Source organism: Mustela nivalis (assembly GCF_964662115.1).
Source record: "Mustela nivalis genome assembly, chromosome: 3".
Lineage (NCBI taxonomy): Eukaryota > Metazoa > Chordata > Mammalia > Carnivora > Mustelidae > Mustela > Mustela nivalis.
Genome location: NC_139022.1, coordinates 110,834,040 through 110,860,993, shown reverse-complemented (window position 1 = coordinate 110,860,993; position 26,954 = coordinate 110,834,040). Strand labels below are relative to the sequence as shown.

Here is a 26,954-nt window from a genome sequence, read left to right as displayed (position 1 = left end):
ACAAATTATCAAATGATTCCTTTACTTCAGATTCATCTGACATAATTACCTACCAAGTATGGTGTTAAGACTAAATGAGATTAATAGGTATAAAGCACTTAGAACAATTTCTGGTACACAGTATACTCCAAAATTTTGTTACTCTTTTTGAGTGTTACCAGAAAGTAATTAATACAAATCTGAATGTATTGTGCCCATTCAAAAAAGAATATAAGTATGAGAGGATTTTTATTTTTTTCCTGATATGTCTATAAATGAAGAATGATCCTGTATATATGAAAAAGAATAGAACCATAATAACAAGACTCTATTTTATATTCTTCTCATTGGTAATATATTTATTTTCTTAAAACAGCCATGCTGGCTGGAGCCACAGCAGTTTACTCCCAGTTCATTACTCAGCTAACAGATGAAAACCAGTCATGTTGCCCTGTCTGTCAGAGAGTTTTTCAGACAGAAGCTGAATTACAGGAAGTCATCAGTGATTTGCAGTCTAAGCTGCGGCTTGCTCCAGATAAACTGAAGTCAACAGAATCAGAACTAAAGAAAAAAGAAAAGCGGCGTGACGAAATGCTGGGACTTGTCCCCATGAGGTGAGAATAGGGATTTACTATTACTGCATATGAATAGCAGCACTTATAGAAGATGCCCATCCAGTCCCTGGCATAGGATAGGTGTTCAGTAACGGATTGAATGAATAAAAGTTCAAGTCAAGACTCTGAGCCAGTGTGCCCCATCTTGTGTTAATTATAAGACAAAGCAATTATTGAGGTGCCTCTATGTCTCAGTCAGTTAGTTGTCTGCCTTTGACTCAGGTCCTGATCTCAGGGTCCTGACATGGAGTCCCAATGTCAGACTCCCTGCCCAGCAAGGAATCTGCTCTTCCTTCTTCTGACCCTTTCCACTGCTTGTGTTTTTGCTCTCTAAGTAAATAAAAGTCTTTTTAAAAAATTATTTAAAAGTAAACAAACTTCTTAAACTAGTCACAGGGCAGTTATTATAATCTTTACTATTTTCTTTTTGTGTGGTGTATGTGTGTATGTGTGTGTGTGTGTGTGTGTGTGTTAATTACTGAGTCCTGGCTTGAAGGCAGAAATTTTGACAGATTGAGAACTGTTTGCTGATCTCTTACTTTCTAAATTCAGCAGGAGAATTAAAGTACTGAAAACTTCCCCCAACAGACAAATTTTAAACTATATTTTTATGTCTTTTCTCCTTTCAAAAAGAATGAATCATCATGATATCTATTGTTCATTTTCCCTCAGTTACTCAAGAAATTCAAATAATGGCCTATTTATAAACAAAATCAAGTCAGAAAATATGTGATGATGCCTTGGGGTTTCCCACAATGTAGATCATAAAACTGGTCACAGAGACCAGTATGACATAATCTTTAAGGAGCTGATGGTCTAAGGAGACAAGCTCTCAGAATTGAATATTTAGAAAGCTGGGCTTAATAAAGTTCTTAATTGGTTCAGATAAGTATATTAGTTAAGAGGAGAGAAGCCAGTGGACTATGGAATGAGAATAAGATTTTGAGAACATAATAGGAGATTGTGAAATGTAGGGAAGTTGGTTCTGCTCAGTTAACACTTCATGATAAAATGCCTGTGTGATGATATGAAGTGAGGAGAATGATATAGACCTTGTAACTTCAAGTTGGGCTACTGTTAACATAATGACAGGTCAGGAGGATCATCTGCTTTTGAACCACAGCTGACCTCAGGTAACAGAAACAGTGGAGAGGGAAAGTGCAGCTCTATTACTGTAATGTTTGCCAAACTGAGAGATTTTCTGTAAATTAACTGACTATACTGATCAAAAGTGTCAAGATCATGAAAGACAAAGACTGAAGAACTTTTGAAGGCTGTAGGAACCTAAGGAGAAATAACGTCTAGTTGCCATGTGGGATCCTGGGCTTGGCCCTAAAACAGAAAAACATTAATGGAAAGACTACTGAAATTGCTCATATCATCACACAGGCATTTTATCATATAATCGTCTTAGGGAGTGAGGGTTCAGTACAATAAGATTTTTTAAATTTTTATTTATTTGAGAGAGAGCACACACTTGAAGGAGGGGAGGGGCAGAGGGAGAGAATCTCAGACAGACCTCCACTGGTGCAGACCCTGACTTGGGGTTCGATCCCATGACCCATGAGATCATGACCTGAGTCGAAATCACCAGTCAGACACTGCACCAACTAAGCCACTCACGTGCCCCTGTACAGTAAGATATCTTGAGAGAGACCATTTTCACTTAATTTTTTTTTACAATATATTTTTTATTTTATTATAGTTTATTGTTATATTTGTTTAATTATTAGTATTATTAATGTCCGCACCTTATTTATAAATTCTATCACAGATGTAACTATAGGGAAAAAAGGTGTATATATAAGGTTTGGTACTATCCATGATTTCAGGCATCTACTGGGCATCTTGGAGTATATACCTTGGGGATCTGCGTGGCTTCAGGGAGACTGTTGTAATTGTTGTGAGCAGGATCTGCCATTGGATACTGAAATCAGTGGGCAAAAGTTTGAGGAGAAGCAAGATATTGACATAGTCCCAATATATTTCTCGTAAGATCGTTATTAATTACAAAAGACAAAAATAGTAAATTTATAGTGGGTAAAACTGGCTGACATCATCTTAACCAAGTATGAAAAGGATTAACATCTCCAGTAATAAAGTATAATGATGTCATGTGTCCACTGATATGATGCCCTGAGGATACAGTCACTTCTTATTATATTTTTGCCAAAAATGCATAACCTCCATTTTATGGTAAGAAAACATTAGCCAATTTTTAATTGTGTGTTCTCTGTTCAGGCAAAGCATAATTGATTTGAAGGAGAAGGAAATACCGGAATTAAGAAACAAACTGCAGAATGTCAATAGAGACATTCAGCGCTTAAAGAATGACATAGAGGAACAGGATACACTCTTGGGCACAATAATGCCTGAAGAAGAAAGTGCTAAAGTCTGCCTGACAGATGTTACAATTATGGAGAGGCTCCAGGTAAATTTATTGTAGTTGAAGGCCAGATAAAACTTGTTTCTTAGGGGTTTGAATGTGAAATGTGAGAGTGGTAAAAACAAACAGATAGTATTCAGGTATAGCTTGAGTTTTGAGTTCCCTGTCCTGAACTGCAGATACTCTGATGGGAGTACAGCTTAGTTTACATTCCTGAGTTTGGATTCTTTATTCATAAACATGAGAATTAAGAAATGTCCTGTTTGTTTTCATATTTAGTTGGTTTCCTTTTGTTTATATATTTAAATTATTAAAATTCATTTTATCCTATTAAACATTATTAAAATTTAATAAGAAATCAGTTACAAATTCAGATTTTAAAATACAGGTTTTTGGGGTTTTTTGGTTTTTTAAAAAAGATTTTATTTATTTATTTGACAGAGAGCACGAGTAGGCAAAGAGGCAGGCAAAGAGAGAGGGGGAAGCAGGCTCCCTGCTGAGCAGAGAGCCCGATTCGGGGCTCGATCCCAGGACCCTGAGGTCATGACCTGCACTGAAGGCTGAGGCTTAACCCACTGAGCCGCCCAGGCACCCCTAAAACACAGTTTTTAAAGATACTGAATAATGATAATGTAATAAGTTTGTTAAAGGAAATAACTTTGTTTTATTCTTAAGATGGAACTTAAAGATGTTGAAAGGAAAATTGCACAACAAGCAGCTAAGCTGCAAGGACTAGACTTGGATAGAACTGTTCAACAAGTAAACCAGGAAAAACAAGAAAAGCAACACAAATTAGATACAGGTAATACAGTCTGTTTCTTCATATACCCATAAAGACCTCAACATCCCGGCATATGCTTTTTATCACAAATTTTGTATGTTATGTGGACAAGGAACTGTCTTTTTTGCAGTTCACCCTATATTCATTCTCTTTTCTCAAAGCCTCACTTGTTTCCTTGCTTTGCACAACAGATTTAGAATGATGGGAGGTTTTGAATGATGGATATGTGATGAGTTCTACTCTTTTCTTAGTCTTACTTACCCTGTGGTCCTCACCCATGGGTGGCCAGAAAGGGGTTCCATAGCACTTTTCTTGCAGTGGGTGAGACCCATGGAAGCTGAGCCTTTGTGAATTCCATGAACTCTAAAAATGGAAGCTAGCTGCTTGTAGTATTTTCTGTATCCTTACTTTAGTCACTGTGTATGTTTTTGTGTAGTTTCCAGTAAGATGGAATTGAATCGTAAGCTTATACAGGACCAGCAGGAACAGATCCAACACCTTAAAAGTACAACAAATGAACTTAAATCAGAGAAACTTCATATATCTACTAATTTACAACGTCGTCAGCAACTAGAGGAGCAGACTGTGGAATTATCCACTGAAGTTCAGTCCTTATTCAGAGAGATAAAGGTAAGAAAATTCATACAAAACTATTTTTTTTCTTTTTTTTTCTTTTTTTTTTTTTTAATTAAATGGGCTCTATGCCGAACATGGGCTTGAACTCACAACCCTGAGATCAGTTGTCTCATGGTCTACTGACTGAGCCAGCCAGGTGTGCCCCACATATCTTTTTTTTAAGTTAGTTCAAATATGTGAAATGCTCTTTATTGGTGTAGTTACTAAAACTATGGTTACTGGAAGGATTAAATAAAAAATAGTATAATTCTTTCTGTGGCTCCTTTGTTGACAAAACTTGTACTAATAGGTAAAGGTGTCAGGGAAGATTTTGGCTATAATAAGGAAGAATTGGCTGCTTGGTTAATTATTGAACTTCCTATTACTGGGGCTGGTCAGGTGGCTAATTAACTACACATATGGAGTCCTGTATGTATGGGATATTTGTCTTACCTACCAATCCTGTATCCATGGCAGATATCGCCTCTCAGTCATAGCGCTTTTTCTGTTGATTCCAGGTGTAATCTCAGAATCCTTCCCACTGTAGTGAGCAGGCTTTGAGTTACTGCATGGAATGGAAAGCATTCAGCATCCCTCATCTAGATTAATCACATCTAAGACCAAATCAAATTTTTGAACAGTTTTAGAAATAACAATCTTACCCAGCTTTTCATAATTGTAAACATTCAGTGAGTACTAAATATATTACTGAGTCTGTCATTAATTACTATAAATGTTTCAGAAGTATTTTCAAATTACAAATTATCAGAGGCTTAGAGTATGATAGGAAATAGTAACATCTTACATTTGTTTAATTTTTTTACTCTTTATTAAAGCCCTTTGAAATTAAACAGTTCAGCATCTCAGTAACCTTGTTGAGGTATATGGCTTAGTCCCCTTTTTATAAAGAAGAGATTGAGATTTCCAGATGCTTCATGTCTTAGCCAAGGTCATGCAGCTAGTAGGAGGCAGGGTTTATTTTCAGGTGGCTCTTCAATGTCTGTTACATTTGACTTCCTACCACACTGTACCTCTTCTCAATATGATAAAATACAAAAAATACACCTACACTAAAGTAATGCTAAGGGATTGTTTCTTCTTTTATGGGTTCATTAGATATTCATTATCTTAGCTTGAGTATCATTGTTTTCTACAGTGATAAGTATGCTATAGAGCTGTTACAAGGCTGAACAATGTAGACTCCTGATTAGTAAAATAGTTGGTCACTCTAAAGTTCCTTTCCTTCCCAAATAGGAGTGGACATACCAACATCAATGTACCAATATGTTTTTATACCATAAAATATCTACTTAGCTCTTAGCAAACTAAGTTTAAGGACATAAGTGTCCTGTATAGTCATATTTCCATCTGTAAAAGAGAGGCCTGAACTGAATCTCTTCTTTAGTCACACAGAGCTGACATGTGCCCCTACAAACTATTAAAAACTTATACCTGAAGCCACCTGCTCATATGCTTGGGAGCACATGCCTGGATTAGGAATCAGATTAGTGGTGAAGCAGTATAACATAGTCATTACAAGAAAGACTCTGGAATTGGACAGGATATGGATACTGGATCCTTCATTTACTTGTTTTTGTGACCCCCAAACAAATCATTCTGTGCCTGTTTACAGATCTGAAATATGGAATGAAAATAATGGTAGGGCTCTTCATAGGATTGTTGGAAAAAGCAGATGAGTTTATCTTTCAAGCCTGACACATAGAAAGTGCTTTTGTTACGACTGTAAAGTCTGACACCTGAAATAAGATAATGGAATATAAGACACTATGTTTTGTATTTTTAGGATGCTAAAGAGCAGTTAAGCCCTTTGGAAACAACAATGGAGAAATTCCAGCAGGAGAAAGAAGAAATAATCAACAAAAAAAATAAAAGTAACAAAATAGCCCAGGATAAAGTAAGATTTCATTTATAGTTTTATTATCGAATACATATATTAAACTTAATGTTCAGAGAACATGTTGGACAGTAGCATTTCATACGAAATTAAAAACATGGTAAGGTAAATAGTATTTTCAGATTTGTGACATAATCGACATTAAAAATTCTTGTTAGGCTAATTGCAACAATGTGGATGGAACTAGAGAGTATTATGCTGAGCAGGATACCTCAATCAGAGAAAGACAGTTATCATATGATCTCACTGATACATGGAATTTGAGAAACATGGCAGAGGATCATAGGGGAAGAGAGGAAAAGAAGAAACAGAGAGAGAGAGACAAACCATAAGAGACTCTTAACTTCAGGAAGCAAACTGAGGGTTGCTGGAATGGAGGGACTAGGAGGGGTGGGGTGACTGAGTGGTGGACACTGTGCTATGATGAGCACTGTGAATTGTATAAGACTGATGAATCACAGACCTATGCCCCTGAAACAAATAATATATCATGTTAATTTAAAAATTAATTTAAAAAGAATAAAGATTCAAATTATTTTGCTTCTTAATCTAAAATAGAAGTTTTGAAGAGAGACTATTTAATCCAGTCCCATAGATGATAAAGGGAATTGTCTCAGATTAAAAAATTTTGACGGTGGTAGAAAGTGGAACCCAAAGCTCCAGCTTCCAAGCCACTGTCCCACTGTGCTTGCCTATTAAGTTTTTTTTTAACCTGAATATGTATTTTTCCTTGGCAATAAATCTTCTGATATGCCCTGGTCCCAACCAGTGTATAAACATAAGAATTAAATAAATACTAAAATATTTTTCCACAGATGAATGATATCAAAGAAAAGGTTAAAAATATTCATGGTTATATGAAAGACATTGAGAATTATATTCAAGATGGGAAAGATGACTATAAGAAGGTAATTTAAAACTTAAAATTATTTTTTTTTTTATACTTTTATTTCTTGTGCTTAAAGAATTTTCTTTTTTGTAGCAAAAAGAAAATGAACTTAATAAAGTAGTAGCTCAACTAAATGAATATGAGAAACACAAAGAAAATATAAATAAAGACATGGGAATCATGAGACAAGATATTGATACACAGAAGGTAGGTCTTTTTTTGCTAGTTGCTTATGATATCACTTAGACCAATAACATTCTTCTCTTTATGTTTAATTTCTACTTTTGTTTTCAATAGCTCCATTAAGTAGAAATACATACAGTAGAGAAAAGCAATTCTAATAACATAATCTTTTCTTCCTTTTTTCCTATTTTATTTTTAATAAAAGACCCATTTAGTAAAAGTTTAAACATAGAAGTTTTTATTTATTTGCTTAGTTTAGAGAGAGTGTGAGCAGGCTGGAGGAGGAACTGGGGTGAGGGGGGAGAATCTTAAGCAGGCTCCATGTCCAGCATGGAGCCCAGTGCAGGGCTTGAACTCATGCACATGAGATCATGACCTGAGCCAAAACCAAGAGTCAGACGCTTAACTGACTGAGCCACCCAGGTGCCCCAAAGCTGATTTTAAATATAAATATTTAAACATAAAAAGTTTAAATTAAAATTCTTCCTTCCTTTCTGCCTTGTCTCAGCTCACTCCTAGATGTCATTACGTTAACAGTTTTTTGTTTGTTTTCAAAGAAGTTTCTTGGGGCGCCTGGGAGGTTCAGTCTTTAAGTGTCTGGCTTCAGCTCAGGTCTTGATCGTAGGGTCCTGCTTAGTGGAAGACCTGCTTCTCCCTTTTCCCCTTCCCCTGCTTGTGTTCCCCCTCTTGCTGTTTCTCTCTGTCAAATAAATCTTAAAAAGAAATTTCTTACTCTTATCAGCAGGTGGAGAGATCAGTAATATATTTTGTGTATATGTGTATTTACTTAAATGTATGAGATCATACCATTCATATTCTGTACCTTGCTTTTTTCATTAATGCAGTTTGATCTTATATATCAAGTCAGCTCACAGATCTACCACATTCTTTTTTTTTTTTTTCAAACATTTTATTTATGTATTTGACAGAGACAGATCACAAGTAGGCAGAGAGATTGAAAGGGAAGCAGGCTGCACGCTGAGCAGAGAGCCGGAACTCGATCCCAGGACCCTGAGATCATAACCCGAGCCGAAGGCAGAGGCTCAATCCTCTGAACCACCCAGGCGCCCCTCTTTTTTTTTTGTTTTTTTTTAATAATTTTGTATACTTACATTAAGAGCTCATGACTTTTTAAAGATTATTTATTTGCCAGAGAAATAGCACAAGCAGGGGGAGCACGAAAGGGGGAGGGAGAAGCAGCTTTTCACTGAGCAGGGAGCCCGATGCAGGGCTCAGTCCCAGGACCCTGGGATCATAACCTGAGCCAAAGGCAGGTGCTTAACTTAGTGAGCCACCCAGGCACCCCCACTATATTGTTTTTAATGATCCTGAAATACTCTGCTTTGTGGGTGTGCCAGAAATTGATCACTTTTTTCTTGCTGTAGATGGTGGCAATGAATATCCTACATATATATCTCTATTTTTTCTCACTTTCTTTTCTTCCTTAATGTGAGATAAAAATCACACAGAACAAGGATGGTGGTAAAATAATCCCAGAAGTTGTAAGTAAAATATCTATATATTTCCAGTCATTTTTTCAGTTGATTGCTATATCATTTTCCCTATTAAGGAAATTAATTTCTGCCAGTATAAATCACTGAGAAATTATTTTCAGCATTCCTTTTGTAAGCATGATAGTTAATGTCTTTACACCATTTCTGTATTCCTGTTGTATTAACAAAATTTGCTATGTGAACGCTTTAATCATTTAGTTATAAATGCTGGTTTAAAATCTGTTTGAAGATTAGCCATATCAGCTGTCTGCAGGGCACCTGACCATAGCGCCAGGTTTCAAATACATAAATATTAGTCAAAAGTAAATTTCTGCCATCTAGATGTGCCTGGCTGGGTCATTTGGTGGAGCATGCAGGTCCTGAGCTCAGGGTGGTAAGTTCAAGTCCCATGTTGGGTGTAGATCACCTAAAAAAAAATTTTTTTTAATTTTTAAAAATGTTTTATTTTTTTAAGATTTATTTATGTGAGAGAGAGAACACATCAATGGGAAGGTCAGAGGGAGAGAGGATCTCAAGCTGACTCCACGGAAAGCACAGAGCCCACTACGGGACTCAATCTCACCACCCTGAGGTCATGTTTGACCTGAGCGGAAATCATGAATTGGATGCTTAACCTACTGTGCTACCCAGGCACCCAACTTTTTATTTATTTTTAAGTAATCTCTATACCCAACATGGAGCTCAAACTCATAATCCCTAGATCAAGAGTTACATGTTCCACCAACTGAGCCAGCCAGGTGCCCCTCAAAAATAAAATCTTTAAAAAAAAAAATCTCTGCCATCTAATGAATGGTAAGTAACTATAAATTTATGATGGCATGTGTAATGAGATACATAGTTATTCCTCACTTATATATTGGTTGTCAGCTTAAAAATCACAGTCTCCGGGGCACCTGGGTTGCTCAGTGGGTTAAAGCCTCTGCCTTCAGCTCAGGTCATGATCCCAGGGTCCTGGGACCGAGCCCCATATTGAGCTCTCTGCTCTCTCTCTCTGTCAAATAAATAAATAAAAGAAATTTTAAATTGTTTTAAAAATTAAAGGAAAATCACAGTCTACAAATCAGTAGTGTCTCTCCATGTATAAATGTATACAGAGATTATTAAGATTTACCCACCTGTGACCCTTTTCAAGTTGATGGTCTAAACTTCGTGGATCTGATTGTATTAGTTGACTTGTAATCTGCTTTGTTCTAGAAATGACTTAATAAATTATATACGTAGAGCAATGCCAAATAACATTTTAATTTAGTGGAAAAATGAATCAATGTAGAAATGAGGACAAGAAAGTAAAACAAGGAGAGAAGTATATAAAGTGTAGCCCATGAAATGTGATATGCTTGCTAAAGATTCTAGTAGTCACATGAGGATGGGAATAGAATAGGATAGGAAGTAACAAGTCACAATTAGTTAAGATTTACATTGTTTCAGAGCTGAAAGGAATCCAGTTACCATATTAAAAACAAACAAAAAAATTTTTTTTCTCTGGATAAATGTTTCCTGTGGAAAGGAGGACACTGTGTAGATTAATAACGCCAGGTCTTTAACAAACCTCTTGAGGCTTTTTTTCTTTTTCTTTTTCTTTCTTTCTTTTTTTTTTTTTTTTTGGTCTTCCTTCCTTTTTTATTTTTCCCCCACAGTGTGTTTTAGCATCTTTTCTAATCTTCCATTAATGAGGTTCTTTAGCATACTGTGTGATTGAAGCCTAAAATAAATGCTGGAGTGTTCTAGGGAGCAAAGGTTAGTTAGAAGGCACCCATCAGGGGCACCTGGGTGGCTCAGTGGGGGTTATGATCCCAGGGTCATGATCCCAGGGTCCTGGGATTGAGCCCCGAGTCGGGCTGTCTGCTCATCGGGGAGCCTGCTTCCTCCTCTCTCTCTGCCTGCCTCTCTGCCTACTTGTAATCTCTGTCTATAAAATAAATAAATAAAATATTAAAAAAAAAAAAAAAAACGAAGGCACCCATCAGAATCACCTGGGTTTACCACTCCTAGGTGTACAACCAAGAAGAATTTTAACATGTTCACATAAAAACTTGTACAAGAGTATTCATAGCAGCATTGTTAACATTAGTTAAAATATGGAAACAACCCGGATGGTCATCAACCGATGAATGGATCAGTGGGGTATGTCCGTATGTATTAGGTTCTCTAGAGCAGCAGAACCCAACAGGATATATACGTGTACACAAATTTTTATAAAGTTTATTATAAGGAATTGGCTCACATGATTGTGGAGGCTGAGCATTCCCCAGATCTGTAGTTGGCAAGGTGGAGACTCAGGGGATCTGATGGTATATTTCTAGGCTGAATGTCAAGGTCTAAGAGCCAAGGTTTCAGTTCAAGTCCAAGGGCAGGAAAAGACCACTCTTTCACTTCATACATTCAGACAGGAGCAGGTACCTCTTACTTGGTGTTTTTGTTCTATTCAGGTTGTTGTTAATTGATATGAGGCTCACCCACGTTAGGGAGGACAGCCCGTTTTAGTCTCCCAACTCAGATGTTAATTTTATTCAGAAATACCTTCCAATATACACTCATAATAATGTTCAACCAAATGTCTGAGCATACTGTGGCCCATCCAAGTTGACATGTAACATTAACCGTCACATCACAGGAAGGAATATTATACAGCCATGAAAAGGAGGGAAATGGTGATATATGCTACAGCATGAATAAACCTTATGCTACATGATGAAAGAATCTAATCACAAATGACCACATATTATGTGATTCTTTTTATATGAAATGTGAACATCCAAAGGGACAAAAAGCAAATTAGTGTTACCAGGGGTTAGGGGAAAGAGAGAGAAAGGAAATACATTGACTGGTAATGTGCACTTGGTTTCTTTTGGGGGTAATAAATGTTCTGGAATTAGTGGTCATGGTTGCACGACATGTGTGTATACTAACCTCTGATTTACACACTTTAAAATGGTGAACTTTATGATATATCAATTACATCTCAATTTTTTTTTAAGATTTTATTTATTTGACAGATATCACAGGTAGGCAGAGAGGCAGGCAGAGAGAAGGAAACAGGCTACCTGCTGAGCAGAGAGCCTGATGGGGGCTCAATCCCAGGACCCTGCGATCACAACCTGAGCCAAAGGCAGAGGCTTTAACCCACTGAGCCACCCAGGCATCCCACATCTCAATTAAAAAAAAAAAAAAGCACCTGGGTTATTAAAAACATACATGTCTATGTCTCCATTATAGGCCAATCTCTGGGGCACGGGCAGAAGCAACTATGCCTTGTTAAAGTTCCCAGGGGTTCTGATGTATCGGTCACTGACCTAAAGCACTGCAGAACTTTCAGGCCATTCTCTGTAATTAATGGCATTTTTCCCCAGCCAGACTTGGTAGAACTTGAACTGCAGTCAATTCAGTGTGCTGCTCCATTACAGTTACCTAGAATGCAGCTAATTTTTAGGCTTGCTTTAGGTACCCTACTTCATACATTAACTGTCTTCAGGGCTAAATAACTGGGGTTTATATTTTGAGCCTAACAGTACTTTATTTACATGCTCATGCTCTATGAAATTCAGTCCACAGAATAAGAAATTTGGAAGTTGAATAATCTGCCTCCCTCATTTTTTAGATGAAAGGAACTGGAGGTGACCTGCCTTGCCTGAGATCACAAAAGTAGTAACAGAAGTAGAACTTGACCCAGCATTGCCACACTGCTAATATTACATACAGAGAAACAATTCTGTTATATTTTAACTGCATCTGGCTTTCTTTCTTCTTTCTCTGATACTTTATATTTTGTAGACTAAATACTCACTGCTTAAAGTACAAGGATAGATTTGACTCAAAAAGCATTTCACTATCAATTACTGAGCCTAGGCACTGTGCTGATTATTTTACATACATGTTCATTCATTTAATCTTAACATCAGCATTATATGACAAGTGGTATTATTACCACCAGGTTACACATGTTAAGTAAACTGAGGCTCAGAATTTAAGCTCATTTGCTCAAAGTCATCAAATCATCAGCTGTAATGCTGAGTTTTGAGCCAAATGTACCTAACTTAAAAACTTGTGCTGTTTAACTACTGTGCTGTATACTGTCTTTCAAAATGATCACTGAGAGCAACTAGAAGCTGACCTAAAAGAAAAAAGAAAGAAACTCTTATTAGTTTTCTGTTCCTAATAAGTCCAAGTGTAGTCTCTTAGGGACGAATTTTTGAGAGTCACAGGAACTGCAGTGGTACGTGAGGTTGCCTGGCAACAAAGGGATATTTACAACCATATCGTTTTAGTTACTTAACTGCCTATAATAATGCCCTTAATAGATGTGTATGGATTTGTATTACTATTTGCAGGAAAACTAAAGGTGACCTTAATGACAGTTTAAAAAAAGCCCACCTCAGAATAGTGATTCATAGATTGCAAGGTTAAGCATGTTGCAGAAGTCCTTGGCTTCCCTCCTGGCCCACCTCCCAAATCCTTACTCCTTAGTAATTCCTGTGCAATTACTGTTGGCAAGAAGATTCTACCAAATACTTGCCCCTCCCTCCCACTTCCCATAACACTGCATTTATTTCAGTTGGAAGGGTTAATGCAGGATGGTCCTAGTCTCCCCTTTGAGAAGTCTGGACTCTGAACTTGGGATGAGTTTTGTATATTAAGACTTTTATGAGTCAAATCTAGTTCTGCAGGCAGTTTTTTTCCCTGCATTCCAAATAGTCAACTTATAAACTATTTCCTGTTTGGCTCTTGACAACATAGTTCATAATCACCAGGAAGGTTACTGAAATAATTCTGTTGGTGTTGCTGCTGTTGCATGATGGGTCTCTTTTTAAAGCTAGAACTACTCAGAACTAGGCAACTTCTTATATTTTCAACTGGGAAAGTGCCATCAGGTATGCAGATAGGTATGATCTTTGTGAAACTTCTGACTGCCTTGTGACTGTCACTTGTCAACCTGAAGGTAAAGATGTTATTTGACATGCCTAACAGTAATCTCAGCCTTAGCATGTTAAGAGATAAACACAACTAGGAAAAAAAAGTGAGGTGAGACTTTGATAGTATATTTCCCTTTTGTGATCTTTTACATCAGTAAGCTTTATTGTGGGGTTCCCATGCAAAATGATCCCAATGGGGTATAGGTATAAAATATTAAAACATGATGGGGCACCTGGGTGGCTCAGTGCGTTAAGCTTCTGCCTTCAGCTCAGGTCATGATCTCAGGGTCCTGGGGTTGAGTCCAGCATCGGACTCTCCGCTCAGTGGGGAGCCTGCTTCCCACCCCTCTCTCTCTGCCTGCCTCTCTGCCTACTTGTGATCTGTCAAGTAAATAAATAAAATCTTAAAAAAATAAAATCTTAAAAAAAATATATTAAAACATGTAGTTATATTCTTCTATTTCATCATTTAAATATCTGTTTTGTGTATTTGTGGGCTGTCCATATTATTCTAAGTCTCAAGATCCCCTCACTCCTGCTTCTCCCTCTTTTGTTTGAGTTTAACCTGATTCTAAGTGAAGGCAGAGTTAGTACTGTCAGCAATTGTGTATTATGAATCACATGTTGGTAACCTGATTATTTTTGTTAACCAATTTGATATTATTTAGATACAAGAGAGATGGCTACAGGATAACCTTACTTTAAGAAAAAGAAATGAGGAACTAAAAGAAGTTGAAGAAGAAAGAAAACAGCATTTGAAGGAAATGGGTCAAATGCAGGTTTTACAAATGAAGAAGTATGTTTTTAAAAGGAGTCTTTAAATAAAGGTTCTTTTTATTGAAATGTGAAGAATACTCAATACATATTTTTTAAAAGAGAATTTTATCATATATGTCCCTTGAGACTTATAGGAAGGTGGACAGAATTTTTATACAACCATATGTCATGGCTTTACAATTGAATTACTGAAGAAGTAATACAGAATTTGTAGTCCTACAAACCTGTTTGGCAGGTTTAAATATTCAGAGTCCCAGATTTCTGTTAGCTTACTTCACAAGATGATGGTATCAAGTGTAAAGAGCACATATGGCCTGTGGACCATGCCTGGGTCACAGCTTATACAGTGTCTAATACTGCCAGTGGACTTATTGCCAAAGTGATTTGTCATTGGAGACCCATTCTAGATAGTTCCAGTTGTAAACAAGCCAGAGCTGCTTGTTTTTTGGTTTTTGTTTTTAATGATTAGTCTGTTACTTCTTTCATCTTTTATTGATACTTCTTTAGTTGCTACCTTCCTGCTACAGCAGAAATGATGTTGTTCATGCCTTGTGTGCCTTAGAGTTGCCTTAGGAATTATCTAAGGAACTGGTTGATGCTAAGGCACTAGAGCCAAACAGATTTCTTAACTATCTTAGCTAAATACAGGCCATTTATTCAGCCCTCCCTTACGATTTTCATTTGTTTTCTTGACTTTAAATCTGAATCAAAGAATGTGTAAGTTTTTCTAAATGGTATTTTAATGAAATTTTAATTTACTTGATAAAACCTAACAAATGGTTTAATCTTATGTTATTGTAAGTACTCTTTGCTTAGCTGTTTAAAATCTCTTTCATATATTGAAGAAATCAGACTTTATAACTGATTTTATAACAGACTTTATAACTGAAGATATAATCTTCATCTTCATTCTCATTTCTAAAACATTAGAACATTTTGAGCTTGAGAAAAAAATCCACAGGAATTTATGACAAAAGCTAGACAAATATCCTAGCTCCTAAGCCTTAGCTCTTTGACATTGAAATGTTAGAGCTCTCAGGGGGAATTTGAAAGAGTGAAGCTTTTAGAAGACAGTTACAGTTGAAACAACTTATTCTTTGCTACTGAAGACTAAAACCAGATATTTTTTAAATTTCTTCTATGTTTGGCACGTAACAGTGATTTTTTTTTTAATATTCATTCAGACTACTAAGTACAACTGTTCTTTTTCAAATCTCTTTTCAACTAGAATGTAACAGAAGTATCAATAAAACAGATAATATGGCCAGTTCTATAAGGATGTCCATAAACTGGGGAGCAGTACTTAGTAAGAAGGTCCTTAATAAGTAATTGTTAAAGGAATAAGATTTTTAATGCACACAAATCTGTATTATCTTGCTAGTTACAAGAAAAGTTTGGGTATTTTACTTTTTTTTAGGCTTGCACTTGTGCAAGTGAAATTTTGTTCTCATAGAGTACAAACTTTTACTGAGTATTACCACAGAAACTAATAGTTTGAGATGAAATTGTATTTCGTCTTTGATGTAGTGTGAACAGGATGATGACATCTATTACTCAGTAACGTCAGCGTTGGTAATTGTGTATTCTCCGTTCACAAACAGAATTTTGTGAATTTGTAATCTAGTCACCAGGAGTACTTTTTTTAAGTTAGTGTCTAAAAGTGAGGACCTTGCTCAGTGTTGATGTGTTATGAGAGTTCCTTGTTCAAGACACAGAACTCAGCTGTTCAGAAACCTGGACGCTTCAGAGATTTAAGAATTTTTTCTTTAGTACTAAAGCCTTAAATAAAAAGCAAGGAGAGACTTACATATCTAGAGAGATCGGGCTTTTCCACATCAGGCTGCTAAAAGCTAAAAATGGTCCTTAATTGTCATGTTTACCTTTTATAGTGAACATCAGAAGTTGGAAGAAAAAATAGACAATATAAAAAGAAATCACGATTTGGCAGTAGGGCGACAGAAAGGTTATGAGGAAGAAATTATTCATTTTAAGAGAGAACTTCGAGAACCTCAATATCGGGATGCAGAAGAAAAGTACAGGGAAATGCTGATTGTTATGAGAACAACAGAGCTCGTGAACAAGGATCTGGACATTTATTATAAGACCCTTGATCAGTAAGTACTGGACTGGGGATTTGGTTCCCACTGCAATCAGTATCAACTAGCATATTTTAGTAATATTTTCCTCTTTTTTTGTTTACTCTTTAAATATAGTTAATACATATTAAAGAATGGGAAAACACACATGTATGCTTACTTAAGTTATGAAGTTAAGTTTTACAGCATCTTAATCTTAAGGCGTACTCTTGATACCACCCTGCATAGCCATTCCAAGAACTCTTCCATTGTCACTAACTGGGATCCACTTAGATGCTTTTCCTCCTTATCTCCGCTTTCTGTCATCCCCTACTCCCTATAATCACTGACACAGATTTTTGCTTTCTATGCTTTGGGGAAAAAAATCATATGTAGGGTTTTGTTTTATTTTTTGAGCTTTTTTTTTTTTTTTTAAGATTTTATGTATTTATTTGTCAGAGAGAAAGCACAAGCAGGCAGAAGCAGAGAGAGAAGCAGGCTCCCTGCTGAGCAAGGAACCCCACATGGGACTCGATCCCAGGATCCTGGGATCATGACCCGAGCTGAAGGCAGCGGCTCAACCGACTGAGCCACCCAAGCATCCCTATTTTTGAGCTCTTAAAAACAGTATTCTGTGTACTCTCCTAGGAATTGCCTTTTTTGTTTTGTTTTTATATACTCATGTTGCTTAGCGCTTTAGTTCATTAATTTTCACTGATGTACAGAATTCTGTCATGCGAATATACCATACTGCATGGTATATGGTCTTTATTAATATCTTTGCTGCTAGGAATATTCTTCTGAGGTCTTCTGGAGCAAAGATATAAGAGATTCTCTAGGTTGTATGTATAAGTAAAACCTTTTGCACTCAATTTTACAAAGTAATGTTAAATTGTCTTCCAAGGTGGTCTTACTAATCTGTACTGCTAGCAGAATGTAAAGATTTTTTCCTCATGTATCCTCTGATACTGATTTTGTCAGTTTCTCTCTCTCTTTCTCTCTCTCTTTTTTTTTTTTTTAATTAACATGTGATGTATTATTTGCCCCGGGGGTACGGGTCTGTGAATCATCAGTCTTACATAATTCACAGCACTTACCATAGTACATACCCTCCCCATGTCCATAACCCAGCCACCCTATCCCTACCCCCTGACCCCCCAGAAACCCTCAGTTTGTTTCCTTAGATTAAGAGTTTCTTATGGTTTGTCTCCCTACCAATCCCATCTTTTCATTTTTTTTTCCCCTTCCTACCCCCACTACCCCCAACCCTGCCTTTCAGATTCCTCATATTCTTAATTTTTGTGAATCTGGTGGGTGTACAGTAGTATTGTCTTCATCAGTAGTCCCCTGATTTTTAATGATGCTATAAACATCTTTTCATATTTAATCTTGTTTTTCTTCCTTGAAGCATTGGTGTCTTTCATCCATTTTTAATGTCTTGGTGGTGGTACTGATCTGCCTGTGTTCTTTATCTCTTCTGCATCCTAATTCTTTTTTAGTTACATGTATTATAAGTATCTTCTCAAGCATTTTATGTTTATCTTTCCACTTTGTTAGTCTTTTATTGAACAGAGGTGATTTTCAGGTAGTTGAATTGACAAATCTTGTTTAATTAGCTTTTTGTGTCTTAAGAAATCCTTTTCTACTGCCATTTGTTTGGTTTTTTTTTTTAAGGTTTTATTTACTTGACAGAGAGAGACACAGTGAGAGGGAACACAAGCAGGGGGAGCAGGAGAGGGAGATACAGGCTTCCCTCGGAGCAGGGAGCCCTATGCAGGGCTCAATCCCAGGACCCAGGGATCATGACCTGAGCTAAAGGCAGATGCTTAACCAACTGAGCCTCCCAGGCGCCCCTCTGCTGCTGTTTTTTCTTCTAAAAGTTTTAGCTTTGCTTTTTACATTTAATTACATACAAGTATTTAATCCTAAATCCTAAATTGAATTCTACATACATTGTGAGTTGGAAATCCAGTTTCATTTTTCCCTGGATAACCAGCCATCCTAGCTGTCGTTTTTGAGTAGCTAATCCTTTTCTTAATGATCTGCAGTGTTATTTCTGTTATATATCAGAATTCCCTTTTTGTACAAGTTGGTTCTAGATTTTCTGTTCTGTGTCACTAGTCACTTCGCCTAACTCTGCCATTTCTGAGACTGTTCTTAATTATTACAATCTTATGATATATTAAACAAAGCAGAATTTTGTTTTTTATTCAGTCTGATCATCTTTGATTTTTAAAACTGCCCTTTTAGGGCCCCTGGGTGGCTCAGTGGGTTAAAGCCTCTGCCTTCAGCTCAGGTCATGATCCCAGGACCCTGGGATCGAGTGCCACATCAGGCTCTCTACTCGATGGTGAGCCTGCTTCCCCCTCTCTCTGTCTCTGCCTGCCTCTCTGCCTACTTGTGATCTCTGTATGTCAAATAAATAAACAGAATCTTTAAAAAAAAAACCCTGCCCTTTTAATTCATTTTAATTGATAATAGAATTATATTTAGTTCTGTTTCCTTTTTCTCAACTTACCTGCCTTCTTTGGGGTTGATTTATTGTAGTTTATTCTTCTTCCCCTTTTTTGGGTTATAAATGATCTAGTCTCCTTTAGTTATTTGGTTATTTACCCTTTTTTTGCTGTTTTTGTTAAGAGAGAGAGTAAGGGAGGGGTGGGGGGGGGGACCTCAAGCAGGCTTGCCAGACGTAGAGCCAGACATGGGGCTCAGTCTCACAACCCTGAGACCATGACCTGAGCTAAAATCAAGAGTTGGCCTCTTAATCAACTGAGCCACTCAGATTACCACCCCCCTCACTCCCCACCCCCACTTTAAATTTTTAGTTAGTGTATTTGACTTAAAATCAAATGTGTTGATTCTTAAAGAGGTCCTGGAGCAACATTAGCAGCATCACCTTGTAACTTGTTTGAAATGCAAATTCTTAGCCTGCACTTCAGACTGTTGGATCAGAAATGTTGAGGGACAAGGCTCAGCAGGCAGTGTTCTAACAAAACTTCTTGGTGGGGGTGCCTGGGTGGCTCAATGGTTTAAGGCCTCTGCCTTCAGCTTGGGTCATGGTCTCAGGGTCCTGGGATGGAGCCCCGCATCGGGCTCTCTGCTTGGCGGGGAGCCTGCTTCCTCCTCTCTCTTTCTCTGCTTGCCTCTCTGCCTACTTGTGATCTCTGTCAAATAAATAAATAAGTAATCTTTTAAAAATTAAAAAAAAAAAAACTTCTTGGTGATTCTGATGAACATCAAAGTTTTAAAATCATGGTTCTACTTTACTTGTTTGATCTTCTTCCTGAATACAAATGAGCTTGTCTGCTGTGTTTCTGTTGTCTAGTATTTTAGTTTCTCAGTGTTTTTATACCATCTCAAATTAGTAATAATTGCTACACTGGTTTCATCCTTGGTGCTTATTTGGATAAACCCTCCTGTTTACCAATTTTTTAAAAATCGTACTCTTTGTTTCCTTAGGTTTTGTTTCCCTTCCCTGCTCCCAAGTTACAGCCCTTACTAATTTTTTTAGTGTAGAATTATTAGTAGTGAAGTCTCTTTCAGTCATAGAAAAGTCTTTGCTCTCAATCTTGTAGTTTAGCTAGGCACAAGAGTTCTAGATCGAGAGGGGTTTTTTTTTTTCCTTTAAGCACTTTGAAAATAGTCCATTTTCTCCTGACTCCTGTTGCTGCTGAAAAATCATTCTAATTATTCCTTTAGAATAATATACCTTTGTTTTCTGGTTCTCCTAAGATTTTTCTTTATCTTCATCATTCTGCATTTTTTGTGGGTACGTCTAGAGATAGGTCTGTTTTCAGTTCTTTTGTTCAGGTACTGTTCATTGATCTGAGGATTGATAGCTTTCATCACTATTAGGAAATTCTTTTAAATTATCTTTTCCTCAATTCTCTTTATTCTCCTCCCTTCATTTCTCATCAGACATAAATAAACCTTTTCATTCCTTCCTCCATAGGCATGCACGTACTGGTAATAAATTCATTGGCTTCCTCATAAATATTTTCCAGGTCTTTAGCTGCTGTTCATCCTACCTATTAACAGTTGCCCTTTTTTTTCATTTTTTAACTTCTCATTTCTGTAAGTTCTATTTTTTCTTTTTTCATAAATTGTTTTTTCCTATTTTGTCCTTAGGATTTCAATTTCTTTTATGTCTGTATTCAAATATTCGTATTTTATGTTCTTACGTTACCATTTTTTTATTTCACAGGAGTCTATTTCTTGCTATTGTTTGTGCTAATTCTAATCCCTATTGAATTATTTTTTGTTTTATGCAACGCTTAATTGTAACTTTATCTTTCCTGGTGCTTTTTTTGTTTTTCTGTGAGACTCTTTTGTAACCTTTTTGTGTGAATGTCCTTCCACATAACAGTTTTGATACTGATCTGCTAGGAGCTCCAGGGATAGACTGCCCTGGGTCCAGTTTTTATGTTAATTTTTTCAGTTCAGTCTGAAGTATACCAGTAATAAAACACTGAACCTTAAACCCATCCATTTAAGTTATTTGCCCAGGAGTTTGAATATTCAACTTACTACTTTTCCATTTTTTCATTAAAGGTTGATGATACAGCTCTTAAAGAGTCTCAGCCTTTGTGTTGGGAGTCAGTTCTAACTCTGTGCCTCACTTGGGTCCTATGCCTCATGTTCTGTCCTGGTTGATAGTACCCAATCTTAAGTTTATGAAAATAATAACCAAATTTAGCTGCAGTATCAGATCACACACTGACTGTGCTGGTTTTTAGTCTTTTATTTCCATCACATAGGGATTTTCTTTTGTTTCTTACAAATGCAACTGTGCATATAAAATACTTTTTGTTAAAAATCTTTATCATGTTCCTAGGCATTTGTGGCAGGAGATTTATCAGTTACCTGAGGTTTTGTTTGTTTGTTTTTGTTTTCTGAAAAGGAAAATGTCCTCCTCATAGACAGGTTCTCTTTTAAGTTGTTTTCTGGTCAGGAAGTACGTACTCAACCGACCAGCCTTAAGCAGTGGCATTCAGATCACAGGACTCAGGAAGACAGGAGGACCCTGCTTTTACTATGAGGATTATTTTAGTTAATGATAAAAATAAAGGTGGCCCCAGAATCACCTAGTCATAACTTTGGAATATACAAGTTTGGGAAAGCTCATATTTTAAGACAAGTTGGATTCATTTACTCTGAAAACTGAATGAGCCCATTATGTTAGTTATTTTTTTTAATTAATACTGCTAAGATTTTGGATTAAGTTAGAGTTCCAGAATGACTGTTAGGGGGTTATTCCATGGATACATCTTCTATCCTGTTTCTTAGTGAGTGAATAAGTTAACATTATACAGCTTCCTGGCTCATGGAAATCTATGCATGCACCAAGTAAGAAACTCTTATTTTTTTAACCTTTGTGAATGTTGAAACCCACAAAGTTTCTAGACCCAGCGGTTTAAAGTGTTGAAATTTAAGGTTTTGAAACAACATTAGCAAGACATTATTAAAAAATCCTTACCTATGGGCGCCTGGGTGGTTCAGTGGGTTAAGCCGCTGCCTTCGGCTCAGGTCATGATCTCAGGGTCCTGGGATCGAGTCCCGCATCGGGCTCTCTGCTCAGCGGGGAGCCTTTTTCCTCCTCTCTCTCTGACTGCCTCTCTGCCTACTTGTGACCTCTCTCTGTCAAATAAATAAATAAAATCTTTTTAAAAAAAAATCCTTACCCAGTAGACTATACATACAGATATTGTCTTTCTTTCCTCCCCTTTTTGCCTTTCATAATTTTTTTTAGTCCTTCCAGCTATCTCATAGATGCCTTTAGGAGGCTTTATTTTTTAGTTCTTCATTAATAGATGTTGTGTACCCAATAAACTAGCAAACTTTTTTTAAGCACTAAGGAATAGGAGACCCACTTCTAGTAAGGCAAGTTTATTGCCTTACTAAGACTCCCTCCAAAAGGGAGTCTGTCATTAAAAACTTAATGTATAGAGTAGAATAACTTACATTGGTTGTTATGAAAAATGAATTCTTACAAAGTGGGAAATGTTTTTGTAAAAGTTGGTAAGTTCTACTTTTTGAAGCCTCAAAAATCCATAATGTGCAGTTAAAAGTATTTTCTCTGGAGAGTATTTGAATTCAAATATCACTGTTGACAGCTAGCAAATTGTTCAAATGCCCTGGGATTCAGTTCCTTTTCTATAAAATGGAAATTTATTTATTTATTTATTTATTTATTTATTTATTTGACAGAGACACAGCAAGAGAGGGAACACAAGCAGGGAGCCCAATGTGCGGCTCATTCCCAGGACCCTGGGATCATGACCTGAGCCAAAGGCAGAAGCCTAACAACTAAGCCACCCAGGTGCCCTGGAAAGCTTTTTTTTTTTAAAGTCTGTTGTAGTCACCATTGAGCCAAAGTTGTAAGGGAAACTCAAAGGCCATTTAGTCCAGCTTTCTTTGTCATGTTCCATTCTTTAATATAAATTCTTAAACTCTCTATTTTTTTTTTTTTTCAAAATATTTTATTTATTTATTTGACAGACAGAGATCACAAGTAAGCAGAGAGGCAGTCAGAGAGAGAGAGGGGAAAGCAGGCTCCCTGCTGAGCAGAGAGCCCTATGCGGGGCTCTATCCCAGGACCCTGGGACCATGACCTGAACTGAAGGCAGAGGCTTTAACACTGAGCCACCCAGGTGCCCCAAACTCTCTATTCTTTACTAGTTCTAAGGAACTTAACTTTCCTAATAAGAAAATGTAGGTTTCTGTTTCTATTTAATCATTCTTTCAGACAATTTTAAAGAGTGGGAGCTGTACAGAGAAGACATTAATATTGATTGAATACTTACTGTTTGTTACCCATAATCTAATTGAATTCTTGCATCTACCTTGTAAAGGTCAAGTATTTATCAAAAAGGTTAAGAAGGCTGTCTAGGATTATCCAGGGAAAATTAACTTTGGTGATGGGGTAATTGAGGGGCTACTTAAGCTTTTTTCTAAGTCAGGATCTTCTCTGAGAATGTGCCATTTATGCTGAGACCTGATTGTTGAGAGGGAGCAACATACTCACAGAAAGCAAAGATGCAAGCCTTCCTGGTGGATAGACCAGCGATGCATGGGCCCTAAGACCAATTCGAACAGAAGGGGTTCAAGAACTAAGAAGGGTAGCATAGCTAGAATATAGCGAGCAAGAGAATGAGGTCAGAAACAGATGGTTCCAGAGTATGTAGGTGCCCTTGTGGCCTTGGTAAATAGTTCGATACTATTCTGTGTTTGATAGAAAGTCCCAAGGGTTTGAAGCAAGGAAGTGATATAATCTGATTCATGGTTTGAAGAAACTGCACTGGTTCCTGTTTGGAGAATGGATTGCAGAGGGGCAAAGGTAGAAACAAGGAGATAGGAAGCTGTTTTCAAAATCCAAGAAATGGTGATGGAAGAGGAAAGAAAATCAGAGGTTGTTCCTACATACTTTTACTTGAGCAACAGGATGTTGGGGGAGCAAATCGCCATTCCCTGAAATGGCAGCATTTGGGAGGGGAAAATCTAGAGTTTTGTTTTAGACAGTTTAAATGTAAGGCACCTGTAGGCATTTCGAGCAGTTAGGTGTGTAATCTAGAATTGAGAAGATAAATTTGGGAATCATCAGCATATATATAGTATTTAAAGCCACAGAGGGAGGTTATGTGACACAACTGTAGATAGCTGATGAAAAAGGAGAAACATGTAAAAGTTACGATATCTTGAAAACTGAGTGAAACGAGTTATTTCAAGAATCTAGTGTTATTGAGAGGTCAGATGAGATGAGGACTCAGAAGTGACCCTTGAATTTGCCAGAGGGAGGCGTTAATGATTTTAATGAGCAATCTCAATGGCATGGTTTAAACTGAAGCTTTGGAGTTGGATGAGGAGAGAATGGGGCTAAGAAGTGGAGACAGTGAGTAGAGATAATTCTTAAGAGAAGTTCTGTGAAGGGGAGCTGAAAAGTGGGGTGATAGGCAGAGGGGACTGTGGGGCCAAGGTAGGTAGGTTGGTCTTTTAAAAAATTTTACTTGCATGTATTCTGCTACAAGGTAACTCCTCCTCATAGTACATTGACCTGCAGACTTGGGGTTTCATATGTGTTAACTGAATAGAAAACTATATCTAGGACCCCTCCAACTATCCCTCCATACTCCAAGATGCCTTGACAGAAGGAAGAAGAGAAATTCCCTCTATTAGGCACATGTTCATTCAAAAAGCTTTGTTAGTGTTTTCTTTGTCGGGCTCTGGGAAGACAGGAATATCATACCCTGTCCCTACTGTAAACTGCTAATGGTCCAATAGGGGAGCCCATGGTGGGTACTCCATAGTCTGTATTTGACCTTGGTCTTGAATAAGGAACAAAGGGCACTTCAGTAGAGAAAAATACCTCAGTGCCAGAGCCATCATACTGAGCAGAGTGAGGGGGTGTGAGGGGGCTTGATGGGGCCAGTCAGGAGGAGTTTGTGGGGGCGGGGAGGTGCAGAGGTGCTTTCCAGCAATTTAAGCTTGCCTAAGGAACAAAGCCAGGCTGTTTACTGAGTTCTGTTATCTAGTAATCAGATGGATTCTTCTAAATGAGAAAAAAAGAAGTGGTACAGATTTCCCCAAAATTGAGTCTTTGTGGGCTTGTGCTAGCAAATGGTGGCCTTCTTAAGGTTGATATTGTGAGCCTTAAATTTGCCTTCTCACCTAGAAGAAAGGTCCAAAATTTCCCTCATTGTTTCACCTCTTAGAATGAAGCATGCAATCAGTGTAATTGTTGCATTCAGCTGTCTATTTAGGGTAACACAGGAAACTAGCAGTGCATTTTCAAGAAAAGCCGATACCATCTGTTATTAGTAATCATCAAAAACATCACTGATTATAAGCTTGCCAGTGGTCAGAGACACTCATACTAGATGAGAAGGGAAGAAAATTATACCATTTAGAATATGGTAAACCCCTTGCTCTAAAAAGAAGGCTTCAATTAAATGATTTTTTTAAAGATTTTATTTATTTGAGAGAAGGAGGGATTTGAGCAAGGAAAGGGAGAAGCAGATCCCCACTGAGCAGGGAGCCCAATGCAGGGCTCCACCCCAGGATCGTGATCTGAGCCAAAGGCAGATGCTTAACCAACTGAGCCACCCAGGCGCCCCGTGATTTTTGGAATGTATCATTCAAGAGTACAGTGTTCTATGCCCCAAGTTTTCCCCTGTCCTTTCCCCCCAAGTACAGAATGTTGCATGTTAAGTCACACTTCTTCTGAAACTCAGTGAAAACACATAACACAGTTTTGCAGCCAAGGCAGCCAGCTCTGCGAATCTGTCCAGAGTCTGGGTCCTTGTACTGGAGGAGAGCTTAGGGATGAGGGATTGATCCAAGGCTCACCTCACAGCCACCATTCTTGCCCTCACCATGAATACAGTACAGTTCCACATCAGCAGCCTCACTAGCATCAAGCAAAACCAAAAGATAGCTGGTTTCTCATTTCTCACTCACTGCAGTTCTTTAACCAAATGTTTGTCTTTGAACGGTAGTTTAACCACTGCCTGAATTTTAAAAGCTGTTATTTAAGAGTGTGGCCAATAGTTTTAAGCATTTTGGGAAATTAGTTTAATAGTTTTTAAGGGTTGCATCTAGAAAAAGAGGTCATTTTTTTATTAAATGTATGACTTCAGTTTGGTAAATGACAGATTTTGAGTTTTGCTAAGTAGTGAAAGTCCCTGTTAGTTTGGAACATGATACTCAGTAGAACGTGACACTCATCGTTCCCTTGTAGAAGAGTGCTTCCGTTGACCTAAATATAGGGAGACAGTTGTCATAGCAGTAAGTACTAGAGCAGTAGGGAAGAGTATCCACTGTGATCACAAATAGCTGTGGTCATAGCCAGTTTTTTGTTTTGCTTTTTTTTTTTCTTTTAGCAATTTATATATCTGAAAATTTGGCACACTTTTAAATACAAGGATGAGGATAATGTTGGGAAATGTCTTTTGCAAGTATAATCTTTCTTAATGCTTTTTTCTAACTTGGTAAGTTTTTACTAACTTAGTAGTTTTTACCTTAATTCTGAACTAATTTTTTTTTTATTAATAAGACTCATGTATTTGGCCCTTAATGTTTTATTCAGTGAAATAGCTGAGAATGGGGGGAAACCCACTTACTTGCTATTTTATGTGCTCCTTGGATTTTGAGCATCACTTCAAATTTTGAAGAATGGTGGTTTTCTATCTCAGTATTTGAGTTCTGTTTATGGTTTAAATAATGAAGGCAGGAAAGGCATTTTCCTGATAGCAAGGTTTTGGTCTATTTAGGTGATATTTTTCCAACCCCTTAGGTACCTGCTCTGGAATGACTCTGTTTCA

At 37.2% G+C, this 26,954-nt stretch overlaps 1 protein-coding gene and 1 long non-coding RNA gene across 8 annotated transcripts in view; both read left to right on the top strand.

Annotated features, from left to right (window-relative positions):
- The window catches only part of RAD50 (RAD50 double strand break repair protein), a 182,454-nt gene that overhangs the window by 140,480 nt on the left and 15,020 nt on the right, over positions 1 to 26,954 (top strand). For all 7 annotated transcript variants that reach the window (XR_014310313.1, XM_082725634.1, XM_082725632.1 and 4 more), the window contains 9 exons: positions 356 to 593; positions 2,835 to 3,024; positions 3,655 to 3,781; positions 4,197 to 4,390; positions 6,180 to 6,290; positions 7,106 to 7,198; positions 7,273 to 7,386; positions 14,455 to 14,582; positions 16,453 to 16,677. Coding sequence is in view for 6 of the 7 variants with exons in the window: in XM_082725634.1 (XP_082581760.1) it covers positions 356 to 593; positions 2,835 to 3,024; positions 3,655 to 3,781; positions 4,197 to 4,390; positions 6,180 to 6,290; positions 7,106 to 7,198; positions 7,273 to 7,386; positions 14,455 to 14,582; positions 16,453 to 16,677 (1,420 nt within the window). In the remaining variant the exon portion in view is untranslated. The remainder of the gene's footprint in view (positions 1 to 355; positions 594 to 2,834; positions 3,025 to 3,654; positions 3,782 to 4,196; positions 4,391 to 6,179; positions 6,291 to 7,105; positions 7,199 to 7,272; positions 7,387 to 14,454; positions 14,583 to 16,452; positions 16,678 to 26,954) is intronic.
- Positions 7,579 to 12,437, top strand: LOC309862187. The gene is made up of 2 exons (XR_014310341.1): positions 7,579 to 10,625; positions 10,833 to 12,437. It is a non-coding gene; the product is annotated as an uncharacterized lncRNA (long non-coding RNA).